The sequence below is a fragment of the Catharus ustulatus genome, chromosome 1, assembly GCF_009819885.2.
Source record: "Catharus ustulatus isolate bCatUst1 chromosome 1, bCatUst1.pri.v2, whole genome shotgun sequence".
Classification (NCBI taxonomy): domain Eukaryota; kingdom Metazoa; phylum Chordata; class Aves; order Passeriformes; family Turdidae; genus Catharus; species Catharus ustulatus.
The window spans coordinates 11,595,417-11,612,747 of NC_046221.1; the positions used below are offsets into that span (position 1 = coordinate 11,595,417).

General features: G+C 43.1%; 1 protein-coding gene across 1 annotated transcript in view; it reads right to left on the minus strand.

Moving 5' to 3' along the window:
• Window positions 1-17,331, minus strand: part of PITRM1 (pitrilysin metallopeptidase 1) — a 28,776-nt gene that overhangs the window by 2,209 nt on the left and 9,236 nt on the right. The window contains exons 13-25 of the mRNA XM_033073055.2: window positions 14,030-14,164; window positions 11,955-12,093; window positions 10,461-10,577; window positions 9,247-9,379; window positions 8,467-8,587; window positions 7,613-7,689; window positions 7,148-7,313; window positions 6,937-7,037; window positions 5,867-5,987; window positions 5,015-5,086; window positions 3,865-3,977; window positions 3,267-3,392; window positions 1,961-2,106 (exon numbers count right to left, since the gene is read on the minus strand). Of these exons, the coding sequence (XP_032928946.1) occupies window positions 1,961-2,106; window positions 3,267-3,392; window positions 3,865-3,977; window positions 5,015-5,086; window positions 5,867-5,987; window positions 6,937-7,037; window positions 7,148-7,313; window positions 7,613-7,689; window positions 8,467-8,587; window positions 9,247-9,379; window positions 10,461-10,577; window positions 11,955-12,093; window positions 14,030-14,164 (1,567 nt within the window). The remainder of the gene's footprint in view (window positions 1-1,960; window positions 2,107-3,266; window positions 3,393-3,864; window positions 3,978-5,014; window positions 5,087-5,866; window positions 5,988-6,936; window positions 7,038-7,147; window positions 7,314-7,612; window positions 7,690-8,466; window positions 8,588-9,246; window positions 9,380-10,460; window positions 10,578-11,954; window positions 12,094-14,029; window positions 14,165-17,331) is intronic.

Consider the following 17,331-nt stretch of genomic DNA (forward strand, 5'->3'; position numbering starts at 1 on the left):
TAACTTCTTCAGAACATGTGCACAAAGGGCTAGTGACACTCACAGTCAACATGCCTGCTTGGGTCAGGAAAATAATCCCTCAGCTTTTTTTGAATCAGAGAACCAGTATTTCTTTAAATTTCTCTGCAAATAACGCTCTCCAAATCTAAAATACAGTAATTTCACAACTATAAGGCGCACCGGACTATAAGGCGCACACCCCCGGATTCGGCAAAATTCGCAACTTTGTAGATCAGATAAGGCGCACCGGTCTATAAGGCGCACTTTTTTTTTGCAGTGAGGCCCCGCCCCCAGCTCACCCCGTGGGGTTGCTGGCCGAGGCCCCGCCTCAACCCGGCAGCCATTGGCCCCCGGGCCCGCCTCCACCCGGCAGGGGCGGTGCCGCAAGCCACCGAGCCACCCTGGACCCGGCAGCCATGGGCCCCCGGGACTGCTTCCACCTGGGAAGGGGGGTGCCGCGGCCCCCCTAGCCCGCATTCACACGGCAGCCATGGCTCCCCGGGACTGCCTGGAGCCAGGAACGGGGTTGCTGCCGGCCCCCTAGCCTGCCTTCATCCGGCAGCCATGGCTCCCTGGGACTGCCTGGAGCCAGGAGCGGGGTTGCTGCCGGCCCCCTAGCCTGCCTTCATCCGGCAGCCATGGCTCCCTGGGACTGCCTGGAGCCAGGAGTGGGGTTGCTGCCGGCCCCCTAGCCTGCCTTCATCCAGCAGCCATGGCTCCCCGGGACTGCCTGGAGCCAGGAGCAGGGGTGCCGTGGCCCTCCTAGCCCACATTCACGCGGCAGCCATGGCTCCCCGGGACTGCCTGGAGCCAGGAGCGGGGTTGCTGCCGGCCCCCTAGCCTGCCTTCATCCGGCAGCCATGGCTCCCTGGGACTGCCTGGAGCCAGGAGCGGGGTTGCTGCCGGCCCCCTAGCCTGCCTTCATCCGGCAGCCATGGCTCCCTGGGACTGCCTGGAGCCAGGAGCGGGGTTGCTGCCGGCCCCCTAGCCTGCCTTCATCCGGCAGCCATGGCTCCCTGGGACTGCCTGGAGCCAGGAGCGGGGTTGCTGCCGGCCCCCTAGCCTGCCTTCATCCGGCAGCCATGGCTCCCTGGGACTGCCTGGAGCCAGGAGCGGGGTTGCTGCCGGCCCCCTAGCCTGCCTTCATCCGACAGCCATGGCTCCCCGGGACTGCCTGGAGCCAGGAGCAGGGGTGCCGTGGCTCTCCTAGCCCACATTCACCCGGCAGCCATGGGCTCCTGGGACTGCTTCCACCCGGGAAGGGGGGTGCCGCGGCCCCCCTTGCCCACATTCACCCAGCAGCCATGGGCTCCCGGGACTGCCTGGACCCGGGAAGGTGGGTGCCGCGGCCCCCCTTGCCCACATTCACCTGGCAGCCATGGGCTCCCGGGACTGCCTGGACCCGGGAAGGCGGGTGCCGCGGCCTCCCTAGCCCACATTCATCCGGCAGCCATGAGGCCCCAGGACTGCCTGGACCGGAGAGGGGCGGTGCCTCGGGCCCCCTGGCCCGCCTCCACCCGGCAGGGGCAGTGCCGCGGGCCTCCGGGCCCGCCCCCAGCCGGCTGCTGTGGCACTTCCGGCTCCCCCCACGGCTCTCAGCTCACACTTCCGGTTTGGCAAATTTCGCCGCTTTGTACATCAGATAAGGCGCACCGGACTATAAGGCGCACTTCCGGGTTCTAGGGAAAATTTTAGTCAAAAGGGTGCGCCTTATAGTCGTGAAATTACTGTAATTTCCTCAATCTACCTCCACCTGACAGAGAGGAGCAGTATGAACACAAACTTCAGCAGAGCCTGAGTGGATGAGGTGAATCAATAGATTCACTGAAACGGCCATTCTCTCTCATCTTCCAAACACAAATTTTATCATCTCACACAGTTTAGCAAACTGTCTTACTCCCCTTAAACCTAAATTAAACAGCAAATAAACACTGACAGCCCTGGAAGGATGAGAATGTACCTTTGTCTGAAGGAGCTATTGGTGCATCCACAGCAGCAAACACTGATAGTTTAGCTTCATCAATATCTTGCTGTGTGAATTCTCCAGATCTGGCCCATTCAACTGCTTTTTCAAATGCTTTCAAGGTGGCTAATGAATTTGGGTCTCTTAGAAGAAAAAGAAAACATAAAAATTAATTACTTCAGTCTTACAAAATGAAAAACTAATTTCTTTGTTCTCACTTCATTCATAATTTACTGTGCATCACACAAACATACATGGGGAAAAACAAATTATAAACTTTTTTTTGTACAAAAATAGGTTTTGGGGTTTGGTTTTGCATTTCTTTTCCAGAGTTACAAACCAAGCAGATTTAGAATATTAGATACACAGGTATAGAAGTTGAGCTGCCTAAAAGTATGGTGTAGAGAGAAGTGGTGTAATAAAAGCAGGTCAGGAAACCAGCACTGTTCACAGTGGGCTCCAAAAGCACCACTGCCATTACTGCCCACAGCAGGAATATTTATGATATGCTCTATCTTCTCTCAGTTGCTTTTCTTGCCACACCTGTTTTTGCTCTCTGTAAAACAGGTGCCACAGGTTAACTACTACTGGCAAGTTAAGGACTACTGCCAGGACAAGTCCTACCATGCTGAAGCTTCACAGAAAGGCCAGGTTGCTCAAATCTCAGTTAGGAACCCTGACCAAGAACTGTGCCAGGCTGCCTTTGGGCTAGGAAAACAACTGAAGCCAGGACTCCAGCCACACAACATTTCTAGTGGGGATTACAACTATAATACCTCCAGTTCAAATTTCATCTGAATGTGCTCTGGACTGGCAAAAGAAAGGAATAGAAAAAAAGAAACAAGTAGTTCTAGTTCATCACCAGCAAGCTTTCTGCTGAATCTCTAATGATTTCAGCCAGTCACTTAAAGGAAGCTCAGGGCCTTAGGGAACATCACCATTCTAATTCATGGTCTCAAAGTAGTTTTGAATTTCCTTTTTAGGGCCTCCTTAACCCAGAAATAAACAAGTGAAAGCTGGTTGTACATAAATCTGATACTGAGACAGTAAACAAAGTGCAGAGGTGCAGCAGTGGTTGCTACCAGCAGAGATAAATTAGGCTTTCCCAAAGACACAAACAAGAGAAAGCAAGGACGGTTTTATTAGGCAATCTAACTTCATCAGCACTGAATCACTCACTTAATTTCATCCCTTTCATTTCACTTCTTCTCGAAAGATTGCTACAATGAAGTCAAAAATAAGACACAGCCAAATGCAGTCAGTGGTCCCCTCAACCATCAAGAGCAAAGAAATGCACTGTTACCTGTAGGAGTAGAATGTGAATATGCCATTCTGGCTCAGTTTAGCACCTCCACCATAAGCCCCTCCTTTCTCTCTGATTTCTGTATGTAGGAATTTAGCTGTCATCAACCGGGCAAGAATTCGAAGGCTGAAATGAGAGAAACAGAAGCAGCGAAGACGTGAAGTGAGCTGGGCAACAGTAATAGTCTCAACTGCCTCTAAAGCTCGCCCAGATCCCCATTTGGAAAGCATTGCTTCTTGTAATCTATGACAGTTACAACAGCAATACTCAGTAGTTAATAACAGCTGAATAATGTCACATCACTCTAAGAGGGGCACTGAACTTTGTTACATGCAACAGGACTGTCAACTCAGGACACTCCAAGTAGGCAGGACTGTTTATTCCAAGGCAGGGGGTAGCAGCCCCTCATCACTTAATCTCAGCATTTACAGGGCAGCTCTGGGCCCAGCCATGCAAGTTGCTTCATAAAGATTTTATGACAAATGCACAACACATAATTTTCTATCAACTCTCCATTTTCTGCAGTCAGCCCAACCCTTTCCACTTTATTTGGTACTGTGCAGTGCATAGAGAAGCTCCCTGATGTTCTGCTTCCCACCTGGCATAGTCTGCAGCCGTGTAGGGAACTGTTCGAATGCATTCCCCAATGTAGTTCACTGGGAAGGGAAGTACAAAATGAGTCTTCATCTGGCATGGCTTGAAAGTAGGATCCTAGGAGAACACCACATTGTCACAGTTAGCAGTGGAGACAATTTATCCATCTGAGAACTCTTACTCTTTTGAGAACTAGGAAATTCTGCTAAAGCTACCACTTATCCTACCCTGCAACCAGAGACATTTTGCTTCTGCCTGTATCAGTAATCCAGTAGAAAGAACTGCCTTGGAAAACTAAAGGAGAGGGACACTATACATCAGCTACCCATCCTTGCACCCCTGTTCCTCAGTTCTGCAGATTTTGAATCACAACCAAGGAGTCTGGATTTAGCCACGGATTTACTTTGATGGAAAGCATGTGTTTGTAACTCTCCATTTGTGTCACACGTGTAAATGTCACCACATTGTATCCCAATCCATCCATTCTAGGCATTGAAAAGTCAGAAACTGTGCACCCACAAAAAAGTAAACTATTTATGACAGCAGCTCTAGTATAAATTCCTCCTCAAACACCCCAGCCATAGACTCAATTCTTACAACCTCACTTCTAAACTTCCAGTCCTCCTCATGTCTCTGGACCTCTGCAGAGCTCATTCCTTTGCCTCTTTCACACATACATCTGCTTGTGTGCTCACTTAAACATGAGCAGACCCTTACACACTTCCAGTGCTGCTGTTTCAGAACTCCCCACTTGTTCTTAAATCCAGAACCCCCACGCCCAGACCCTCACACAGCTCTGGCTGGGCCAAGCAGAGTAGTGCATTTACAGCACCGGCCTGAGCTCTCATTGCCCCCTCTTCCAAAAGGAGAGTTCAGGGTATGCTTTTCATTCCTGCAGCCAAATACAGATCTTCACTTTCACCTAATTTTCACTAATGATCTCCTGTCAGATGTCATTCACATTCAGAATCCTTTGGGGAGGAAACCAAGGAAAGGAAGGGACTAACTGAAAGTGACTGAGTTTGATAATTAGTTGTGGAACTGAAGGGCATGAATTACATTTCAGTGCTGTGCTTCTGTAACAGCTTAAGATGGACCATTACCATCAGTAATAGCCTTGTAACACCAATATTCCCCACTCATAATGTACTTACATTAACTAATTTCCTTGTGATCTGCAAACCAGTACCCGTTTCACTTCCCACAGGTTTCACTTCTGAAGATTTCTACAAGAGAGTCAGTCCTCATATTAAAAGATGATTTAACAATTTAGACCAAGGCTACTACAAATGCAACCCCTTCCACTCAAACCTGTTTAAAGCAATCTTCAAACCATGCTGTCACAAAAAGAAGCAAGGTACTCAATTGTTTCTTTATATTTCCTAAACAAATGCCAAATTTGTTTTCTTCCAAGACTAATCTAGCGCTGACAGATACCACGACCCAGATTAAATGAGGCCCATAAAGTTAGACACTATCATTTCACTCATGGGTAAAGGAACTGGGAGCTTATTCCAATTTCATTAGAAATTAAGACAGATCTGCAGTGACAGAGCAGATCCTTTGTCAGCTCCAATGAATCAAGCATATTTTGTGCCAAATGTCCTGAACACCCTGATAACAAAACAAACTCATATGCAACTGAGGAACTGCACATCATGCCCTATTTGCTTTTGGCCAATATTTCAAGTAAAGCTCAACTAAAAGAGAATTACAGCTTTATGCAACAGGGAAAGGAAGAAATTCTTTTTCCACATCCCATGCTGAAGCAGTAACCCCAGGGTGAGGTTTAACAGCTGATCTGCATTTCTACTGTGCATTGCACAGCAGTGGAGACACTCCATGACAAAACACAGCAGCTGATCACAGAGATGTCTGGCAGATTTCTTCAGACATCTTCACATGGACACAATATCTGAGCTCAAACTTTTCCTGATTGCACAATGGTATTGACATGATCAAGTCAACTGTATTTGATGCCCTAATCACAAGTGAAAACTTCTCACCTCAATCACATGTGGACGAACAGGTTTTCTCTCTTTTTTACTTCTGGCTATGCCCTTTAGAAATTTCTCTACTTCTTTAGATGCTTCTGGTATCTGCTGAGGTGTTGCATTCACAGAACACCTGTCAAAAATACATACCAAGTTTTTAAAGATGGTTTTGTGTTTTCAGAGAGTCTTTTATAATTTGTACCACTTTGTCTTTCTAAACATTTTCTATTAAATCATCAGAATGTTAGGTCAGTGCTCTCAGGGAATCATTAACAAAGAGAAAGGTAAAATATTCAATCCAGCATCTGATGTGAAAAAAAAAATACAGTCCAATAGCTTTTTTTGTTTGTTCTTTTACTTGACCTAGAACACTTTCAGACTAAAAGTTGAGCAGTAGCTGTCAAACCATTTCTGTGCACAAGACAGGACTAGCTCAGTTTTGCAAATAAAAATGTCTCTGAAGGAAAATAATATCCTCTGTATCTTCTCTTTACAGGCAGCCCTAACACGGTTTTAAACACTAAAGATATTTACATAATTTACCATTTCATGCTTTAAAAAACAAAACTTTGCAACTTATTTCACTTCAAACAGGCCCATTTTTGGAACCAGTATATCTGACATTAAACACCTTAATGTGCTCTCTTTACCTTTTCCAATATATGCACATAAAGCAAGTTTCAGAATGTCACTGCTTTCCTTTCCAGAGCAAAAGAAAAATCCAACCAAACTATAGTCAACTGTTACAAAACAATATAACAGGATTTGTCTAATGGGCACCTTGAAGGAAAAAAAACAAGGCACATTTTTGACTATTTCTGTAAAATTGCCTAAGTCACCAGTTTGGGGCACAACTGTTAGCTAAAAAATTTGATGTAAGTTCCTCACACCATTTAAAAACTGAAGAAAATGAGCTACCACAGCTACTGCTCTGTAAGCAAGGGGAATTTAAATCAACATTTCTGTAGTGTTCTCACAGACTTTTCCTAAAACCCCAGTACTCCATGAGGTGCATTGAGAAAAGCACATTCACAGGCCATGGCCTCTCGTTAACCAGATGCCCCTTTTCCTTTTTGGCTCACCTGATATTGTCACTGTTTAGTAAATACTTCTTAATGCGTGGTAGTTTGCGCAGTATTGGTTTAATATCAGGCATTTCTGCTATTCTCTTCATCAGCTTCACCTGTGCAGAAAGACCACAGATTAAACCAACAGGAAGAATTAACAAAAACCAGCCTGTAACTCCACAGTCAAGGATTTGGGCCCTGCTGAAGGGCATTATTAACTTCTCACCTGATCCATCCCACTGAACATTTCCTGCAGCTCTCCAGAAGGTGTAAGGTTTTTGCTGGCTCTAATAGAGGCATATAAATGCCCACAATCTGGAATGCCATTTGACAGCTCCTGGGCAGTCTTCTTAACCAGCACCCTGAAATGTTCTTCCTCCTCAAATCTTGGGCTGAAAAAGAATACAAGCAGGTCTCATGCAAAAGGACGTCAATGAAATTTATTTTACTGAATCATTCAACATCCCAAGTACAACAAAGTGCTTTTAAACTGTTGGTTGTCCATTTAATGCACTATATAGCCATGCTTTTGATGCAATACATAAGTTTAGAAAGACATCAGAGATAGAATTATGAAAATAAATCCCAAAGTAGGATCTCTATGAAGAGGAGAATGGCTGGGGGAAGAGTGAAAACGAGAGCCCCAAAACACATGCAAACCCACAAACAAACAAAACCCAATGTACTGTACTTGTTAAATATTTCACTCCATAAATTCATCATGTCTGGCAGATTTCTATCCAAGCACAGAGATGAAAAGAGCACACCCTGAAGGAAAAAAATAAACAAAACACAAAAAACCCTTCACACAAGACAAGCACAGCAATGGCCCAAGAAATGCACAGTAACTTTTCATGGAAGTAATACAATGATGCCAATCTAAAGCTACACATCACAAAATCATTCTAATGCAGCTTGTGCTAACTGAAATCAGAGCAGACATGAAATGGGATTGCTCTTCTCACAAAGCAAGCTTGGAAATTCCTCAATTTCTTCTTCTCACCAGCAAGCAGCAGTTCAGACACAAAATTTCATATTTTTTCCCATGAAGTACAAGTTCTGTTCTACGATGGACCTTTCTCCAAGGGAATTCCCTTAATTTAACTCCAGGATCCACTGGGAGCACACTTCCAGCAAGTTTGCAAAAATCTCAAGAACTATTGCCAGAATTGTTATGCCCAACACAGATTCAATGATGCTGCCAACATGACATAACACATTAACAGCAATCTCTGTGTGTAACACCACACCATTCTGTCCCTTACCCTCTGCTTCCAAAATATTCTGGAGCACTGAAAAATACAGTGACAGATGCTAGCAAAGCACTGCCTTAGACACAACACCCACATCAAGCACTCCCCTTAACATAAAATACTAAGTTACTGTAATTATCTAATTTATACCTTACAAAGGAGCCAGGAGTCCTTTCATACACAAAGTTTTCAAGGCACATTAGCTTGACCCTTTACCTGGAAGCCCTGACTGACCCTTAAGTACAGAACTGTTACTGCAAGTGCAACACCTGCAAGGTTATGATTAATTTACCTGTTCATAGACATCCAGGTGTGAATCATCTGGAATGATATGTGGGCTGACAGACATACCACCTGTTTTTAATTCTATTTTCTGGGCTTGTTCCCTGTAATCAAGGGCTCCACATCCCATCCTGTGAAAAACAAGAGATTTGTTTCCCTTGTCAATATATGGCAAAACTAAAATCCATGTAGCATTTGTGAAGTAGTCTGTTTAGGACAATAACAATTTAGCAACTAAACAATTTAGGGCATTATCAAGCAAACATTATACGTCATGCCTTATAAAAGTTTCCCATCAAGCTTTCCAATTAAAGCATCCTGCTAATTTAAAATGTTGTATTAAAAAGCATGCTTGCTACCAACATCCTTAAGAACTGCATTAACAAATCACAAATTGTTCTCATTAATAAAAACATATTCCTCCTAGCCCAGGTCACTTGTTTTGCTCTGTGCTCCTTGTTACTCCCTGTGATGGGGTCACTCTTTCTGTCCCCACATGGCAAAACTGTACCAGAAGCTCATTGAAGCAAAACTTTAATCTCTGCTAGGCTATGTCTCATTTACAAAAATTTTCCAATCCACTGAAGGAACACTTGTATTGACACTGGGCAAAAAGGGGAAACAATTTAGCAACACTGGGGAACAAAGACAATTTTCTTTTCAGGAAAACAACTTAGCTTTTCCCTTTTATAGCAACAACAGATGCTGGAATTATTAAAGGTAGTATTGATATTTTGGCAAGCTGTATTACAGCCTGTTGCTTCAGCTTCTAAGGAAGTGAACCTCTCACTTGGTAATGACATTGCAGAAGAGTGGCACGTATGGCTTGAGCTCCTCAGGAAGTGTGTTCAAGCTGGAAACAGCTCGGAAATAAACCACCCCATTAGTTGGCTGAGCACAGTACTGGACAGGAATTTCATCAGCTAGGGATAAAAAAAACAAAAGCAAAGAATAACCAGCAGCTTCCTACTACAAACACACAAAAGTAACATGATTTCTTACAAGAACATCTCATTAAGAATAACTTTCTGTTGGTGTTTCAGAGCCACTTCTTGTTTAAATTATGTACATTATACTGAATGCTGGACAAAAGGGGTTTTTCTGTTTCTGTCCATGGTAAGGTAATGGACACCTGGATAAATTGAAAAGAGAATTCTTCTGACAGAGGTCATATTTCAGAGGTAACATTGAAATAAAAGTAGTAGTAATTTGTTCCTGAAAAGGTCAAATAGATTTTCTTCCTTCATCTGTTCAGAAACTGAGGGAAGCAGCTTCCTTTACTGTACACTCTTCCTAAGCCAGGCCATTAGAACACAGACATTAGAATTTTCACAAAACCAGGTAATTTTTTGCATCAAAATAAACAGTCTTGACACTTGCTGGTAATTTTTGAAGAAAAATGTATGTTAAAAACATACTACAGAACAGTATTTACCTGCAAAAAATTTGACAGAACTGTAACAAAATTCAGATCTACCATCTCCTATCAGTCCCTGGGGAAGCCACTAGCAAAGTAGGGAAAAGGTTGCACTGAAGTTATGAGGAATGACAGTAGCATTTTTTTCCTCATGGCTCCTGTATGTTGTATTCTGTAAAAAACAGGTAGGGAGGGACTGAGGTAAGGAAGGCTTGCTGCCCTAACTGCCAAGAATTCTGCAACTTGGGTAGGCCTTTGGGAAGTGGAGAGATTGTTAAGAGCACTGAATGTGCCAGCCAGAGACCCCTCTGACTGCAGGGCAAGGTGGGAGCAGGCCTGCAGCAGGGAGCTGCCATCAGGAGTTCCTGCAGCCCTGGGAGGCTGTTCTATGTCATCCCTCAGAGGAGATGGCTCTGTGGATCCACTGCCATGTCTGCCCATAGTGCTGGGCTGGAGTGGAGGGAAAAGAACAACTAGGGGCCACAAAGCCAGTCCATGTGCTGGGCAAGGGGCCACAGCTGGGCCAGCAGCCAGGGAACAACCCAACAGTGCTGCTCTTTGGGACACCAGACAGCAGTGACACCAACCTGCGAGTGCTGTCTCCACCACAGTGAAGGGGATTTTGGGCTCGATGTCAGACACTTTTAAAGCTGGGAGACAAGAGGTATCCTGAGGTTTGCTTTGAAGAGCAATTAATTCCAAACCTAGTAAGGAGAGAATAACAAATTGTCATTTTCAGCCTGTAGTGAAAGTGCTGTCAAGATCTAATACCTACTGAGATGACGCAGACCAGAAAAACTCAAGAGTAAAGTTTGGAGTTTTCTATTGACAGTTTCGCAAATATTTTACCAAAGCAAATTCTGCAGGTTATCATGTAACAACAACAAAGAGAACACTCTTGCTAGATTCTCTTTCCAATCCCCTCTTCACAACCTGTTTACAGTAACATTTAACTTAATCTTTAAGTGACACCTGCCAGTCTGTCCTGTCACTCAGTTCTGCAAGCATCGACCCAGACCTGGCAGATAAGCAGCTTCTTTCTCACCCAATCCACTCCAGTTCTTATTCAAGTGCTCTGTCAGAACACTGATGCAGCTAAATTGTTGTGATTACTTTCACATTTCAGACTTTCAGACACTAGCTGGTCACCTCTGAGTACTCTCCAATTTATCTCTGTAAGTAGAAAGCCTCCTCTGATTTCGTGCTCCCCTATCTCCTGTCACACACCAAAGCTTCAGAAGATTAATGCCACACTTTTGGAGGATTTCTGTGACTAGACACCACTTTAACAAAATTAGATGACTGCCCACAGTTTTCAAGCAAAAGATATTTTCCAGAATTAAGTTAAACTCAGCATTACTTTTAGAGTTGGCTTTTTAACCAGAAAATATACGAAATATAATTACAAAATGTGTATTTTACAGGAGCATGGAGCAACCCTCAGGTTCATAAATAAACAGTTTCAAAGTACATGATATCCAAGTATCTGAAGAGAGGGTGTCAAGAGGATGGAGCCAGGCCCTGCTTGGTGGTGCTGAGCATAAGGACAGGAGGCAATGGGCAGACACTGATGCACAAAGAAGTTCCAAGTGAACATGAGGAAGAACTTCTTTACTGTGCAGTGGCCAAGCATGGAAAAGACTGCCAGAGCAGCTGTGGAGCCTCCCTCACTGGGGATATTCCAGAACCCCCTGGATGCAACCCTGTGCCACCTGCTCTAGGAGACCCTGCCTGAGCAGGGAGGTTGGCCCAGATGGACAATGTGGTCTCTTCCAACCTGATCCATTCTGGGATACCATGAATTCATTTTCTACTCAGAGCAAGTTAGCATGGGAAGGAATGAACAGACTGGTATTTTAAAATAATTTCCTTTCTTCTGCCCTAATGAAGAAATTTGTCACTCTATTTTTGAGTGTTGAAACTAATGGAATATACCAACCATACATTGTAGCGTAAGCACTGCACTGCAACACATAAACCCCAGAGCAAATGCTGGACAGTGCCTGAGAATTTAAGATAATTCTACAGAATAACAGCTAAAAAACCATTATGCAAATAAAACTGTGGAAAAGCAAGTTAACCTTTTTCAAAGATCTGTGTTTTTTCTTCTTCAGAAAGTGCCTTGACCTTCTTTTCCAGCTTTTCTGCTTCCATTTTAGCTTGTTTATCATGGTAGTCTTCCTCTGGACTCATTGATAGAGTCAACTTGTGTGGATTATCCTGCAGAAATATATCCCAAAACAAACCATTAATTCTGAAGGCAACTTTCTTACCTCAGATTATTGCTCCATCAGCAGCAGATAAACAACCTGTGCATCATTTTGCTTGCATGTTATCCAAAGTATCACAACCACACAGACTGAACCCTTGGTTTCATACAGAACAAGCTGCTGTGGGGAAGAGGCTGCTCGCCACAAGAACAAGCACCAACAGCCTTCTGCTAAGTTTCAGTCTAGAGTCAGAATCCCTCAACAGCACACAGTGCTCATTAGTTTAATTAAATCCAAGTTAAACAGCTGTACATAACTACAGAGCTACATGCTGTAAGTTTTATCTGGAGGGTGTTCTAAGATGGGGCAATTCTGTTAAACACAGGAGGGTTTGATTAAACACCTCTTTCAACCTGCCCAAGCTTGAGTGCACAGAGATCCCATATGATGTAGAATGTGCATGCCTTATCCTGCTCAGAAATGCTTTACACATCAGCCTTGTGTAAAGAACTCCAGGCATTATGCAAGTGTCATAACTGCTGTTGAATTCTTCTTTGTTTATACCAGACCATGGAATTTTAATATCAAAATTACTCAAGCAGCTTCCATTTTCCATAATAGGAAAGGGAGGCCAGTCAAGAGACAGTGACCTCAAGAAATGCCCATTTCAATGTAGGAGTCAAACAGCAACATCTGGCACTGACAGATACCAATAATTTGGGACAATGTAATCAGAATCTGTTTTATGAATTGATCTTCCCCACGCCTGTGTGAAGAGACTACAGATACCCGACTTGACAGAGGGGAATGTAAAATTAACCAGCCATAGTACAACGGCATTCTCTTCCTTGCTCCCTGCCTGCCTGCTTTAATAATTTCCCAGCTCAAGGGACAACAGTGCATAATCTTATGATGTAAGAACATCCAACTATTCTCAAATTCCTACTGAGATGTGCCTTTGCCTCAGCCCCCTCAACAGAACCACACAGTAAAGGACATTCACAAAAATACTGAACCTGTGTTTCTTCCCTACAGAAGCCAAAACTTTAACAGCTCCCAACTACCTCCAGGCACTAATAAAAATTCTTAGGAAAACTCATTTCAACTGATGTAACTTGTTGCTTTTGAGTATATTAGAATCAAAATTTACTTCAATAAAAGTGACAGTTACTTATAATAAATCTGCCTTTCAAAACAAACAAGCTGACTAGGGAAAAAAGAAAACCCCAACAAAAATCTACCAAAAAAGCAAACAAACAAAAAGCCAACAAAAAACCAAAACAACAAAAAAACAACTAAAAAAAAGCCCACAAAAAACTCACACCACTTTTGCATTGCTATCATTGTTTGTTTTTTTTTTCCTGGAATTAACTAATTCAGGGCTTCAGAACTATCAGCACTACAATACCTTTAGCAGTTATTTTTTACTTCTGTAAAAACTCCAGAAGAACATATGGAGAGGAAGAGAAGAGAAGAGCAGAAAGTAATTGGCAGTGACAGCAAATTCAGACAGCAGTTAAATGAATATGAGGAACACCAAAACAATCTTACTTGCAACCAAATCCTCTGCAAAGGAAAAGGAGATACACCTTGCTATGTCAATACTAAGGAACACATAACTAGGTCCAAAATTCTCTGTTTACATCTGAACTTCTCATCAGGAAAAAGATGTGTCCTTCTATAAGAATCACAGTTTGGTAAAACATAAGCATTTTGTCAGTGTTCTATTAAATGTGGTTCCAACTGACCAGCCAGACAATTTTTTTTTCCACTCTGAAAAGTGGAAACCATTAAAATTAACAAGTTTCATTTGAATACGTTGTTGTTAAACCTACACCTAGAAATAGGCAATATGGTGATAAAAAAACCTAGCCTTTAGTTTCACTCCAAATACAAAACTGTGATTTAAAAATTAATACAAGATATCCTTCTGTAAGTTTGCCTACCTTGAAGTATGTTTTAACTTTTTCCTGAAGAAACCTGGGATTTTCTTTAAGACACTGCCTGAACCGAGAGACTTTATCTGCAATCTTCAGAAGCTCCACTGGATCCCCATCTTGATTCCAGCACGAGGCTATGTACTGAATGAGAAAGAATAATTAGATAAGCAGGAAAATCCATCTGTATTTGTCTAACTGGCAGCATCCATGTTCCAAAATCACCTTAACACTTATTCTTGAATAGCAGATACAGAATGAGTAGTCCTAATGTAGCTGTAGGGGGAAAATACTGTTCAGATAAAGGTTCTATTGCATCATCACCTGTCCCCTGTTCTCTCCATTCTTGCCTCTAATTTCACCATATCAAAACCATCATTTTTTTAAATTACTCTTTTTTTTTTGCATAGCTGTGTATATCTGGAAATATATTGTAATATTCTTTAGTCACTCACATTAAAATTAATTTTTCATCTCAAGAAAGGAGGAAAACAGAACCATGTGGAAGAGACGAAGTAGTACATACATGCTACAGTTTTACATCAGATAGATTAAATGATTCATAAGAAGGTGACTCAAAGATGTAAAGTAAAACATGTAAATTAAATCTAATTTAATAAATTAGATGGGACTTTGGAAAAAGAAAATACTAAATAACCAGAAATATCCCCAGGATATTTATTTTCTAATTTGAGTTTGCTCAAATTGCTATTGAAAGCTCTCCAAAACACCACAAGTACATGATACCAAAAGTTTCTCCATTTCTACTCTGTGTGAATAGAGAAAAAAACAAAAAGCAAAGTATAAAAATCCCAAGACATATATTTTTTAAAAAGCCTTTAAAAGACTTTATATAGAGAACAAATGCATCCTGACTGTCAAATCCACCTTCTAACTTCTTTAATTACAAGCAGGTTCATAAGCCTTCAGCATTTTTCAGTAATAACTATTTTTATCTATTCTGTGGGAATTTCCTAATATGATAAAAAGCACAGTACAGTTTTAGAACATGCCTGAACTAATTCTCTTGAAATTAAATAGTCACTCCTTATTTGAGGCTGTTGTGGGGTCATTACAACAGTTCAGTCCTGGTTCTCAGTAGGTAGCCTAAAAGTTTAAACATGTATCTAAGAGCATTGTCCAAGCAGATTTGGAACACGGACAGGCTTGGGGCCATGACCACTTCTTTGGTGTCACAGTTCACTGCTGGCTGGCAGCTCAGCTCCACACAGCTACTCACAGCAGGCTGTGGGGGGAGGATCAGAAGGGTGAAAGTAAAGGAACTCATGTGTTGAAATAAATGCAGTTTTAACAGGTAAAGCAAAAGCTGTGTGCAAGCAGAGCAAGCCAAGGAATTCATTCCCTGCTTTCCATGGGCAAGCAATGTTCCCCATCCCCAGGACAGCAGGGCTCCATCACATATACTGGTGACTTGGGAAGACAAACACCATCACTCCAACATCCCCTCCTTTCTTCTGTCCTCAGCTCTTACTGCTGAGCATGGTGTGGGACAACCCCTGGGTCATTTGGGATCAGCTGGCCCTTGGTGTCCCCTCCCAGCTCCTAGCCCAAGGCTAGCTGCCTGGCTGGTGGGGTGGGGGGACAAGCAGAGAAGGCCTGACACTGTGCCAACAATGAGCAATAATGAAAACACCTCTGTGTTATCAGCACAAACCCAAAAGACAGCCCCCTTCCAGACACTGAGAGGAGATTTAACTCTCCCAGCCACCTGGGAGAACTTGTTCCAATGTCTGACCACCCTCTTACGAACAGCTTTTTCCTAGTATCAAAATTGATGTCACCCATCACAGGACCTATGCCAGTCCCACAAAACATCCTTCACTGTTAGACTGGAAAGATATGGATTTGATGGATGGACTATTGGATGGATAAGGAATTGGCTGGATGGTGACATGAAAGGTGCATTCCAATGGCCAGCATCCAAAGGGAGATCAGTAACAATCACTGCCTGTCCCTCAGGAGTCTGTACTGGGTCCAATACTATTCAACACCTTTATTAACTTCACAGCCAGGGGCACTGAGGGCACTCGCAGCAGGTTTACAGGTGACACCAAGCTGAGAGGTGTGGTGGACACTGGAGGGAAGGGATGCCATCCAGAGGGACCTGGACAGGCTTGAGGAGTGCATGAACCTCCATGAACCTCATGAAGTTCAAAAAAGGCCAAGTGCAAGGTCCTGCAGTGGGGCTGGGGCAATGACCACTACTCAGTACTAATTAGTGATTTAAGGCTTGAAAGCAGACCTGTAAAGAAGGGTTTGAGGATATTGGTGGATAAGAAATTGGAAATGAGACCACCATGTGTGCTTCCAGCCCAGAGAGCCAACTGTATCCTGGGATGCACCAAAAGAATTGGAGCCAGCAGGGTGAGGGAGGTGATTCTGCCCCTCCACTCCATTCCCATTGACCCCACCTGAAGTACTACACCCACCTCTGGGGCCTGCAGTGCAAGACAGACATTGACTTGTTAGAATAGATCAGAGGAGGACCACAAAAATGATCTAAGTGCTGCAACACCTCTCCTACAAAAGCTGAGAGACTTGAGGTTGTTCAGCCTGGAGGACAAAGGGGTTTTTACTGTGGCCTTTCAATATATGAAGGGGATTTATAAGAAGATCACACATCCTGCAGAGACAGGACAAGCAGCAATGGTTTTAAACTGAAAGAGGGCAGATTTAGATGGGACATAAAGAAAAGATATTTGTTACTGTGAGGGTGGAACAGGCACTGACAGAAGCTGTGGGTGCCCAACTCTCTAGAAGTGTCTAAAGACGTGTCAAAACTGCTCTGAGTTACTGCATTTAGTGAATGATGGTCCTGCTAATTGCAGGGAGGTTGGAACTGGATGATCTTCAAATGTTCCTTCCAACCCAAACCATTGTATGATTCTGTGATCACTTCAGTTATAACTAGGTCTCTCTTCAAAGCCAACCTCTAAAACATTACTTCAGGGAAACAAACTGAAACACAATCTACTCTATGGGAGTATGAACGCTAAATGCTTCAAGACTGGTCTTTAAAAGCAAGAAATATTCAAGAGCATTCTTTTCTAGAATGAAGGTATAGAAGTTGAATCAATTTCAAGACCTAAAAATGTCAAGGAATAAAGTTATATGCATAAATATTTCATCAGACAGAATAACTCACAACATCTGAAGACATGCCAAAAAGTACTGACTATTAAAGTCAGGCATATTTTGCCAGATTTACCATTAAACATGACAGGCACTTAAACATCCACAATTTGCCTATTTGGCTGCATGAAATCTGATTTGAAACAGCCTTTGTTTGT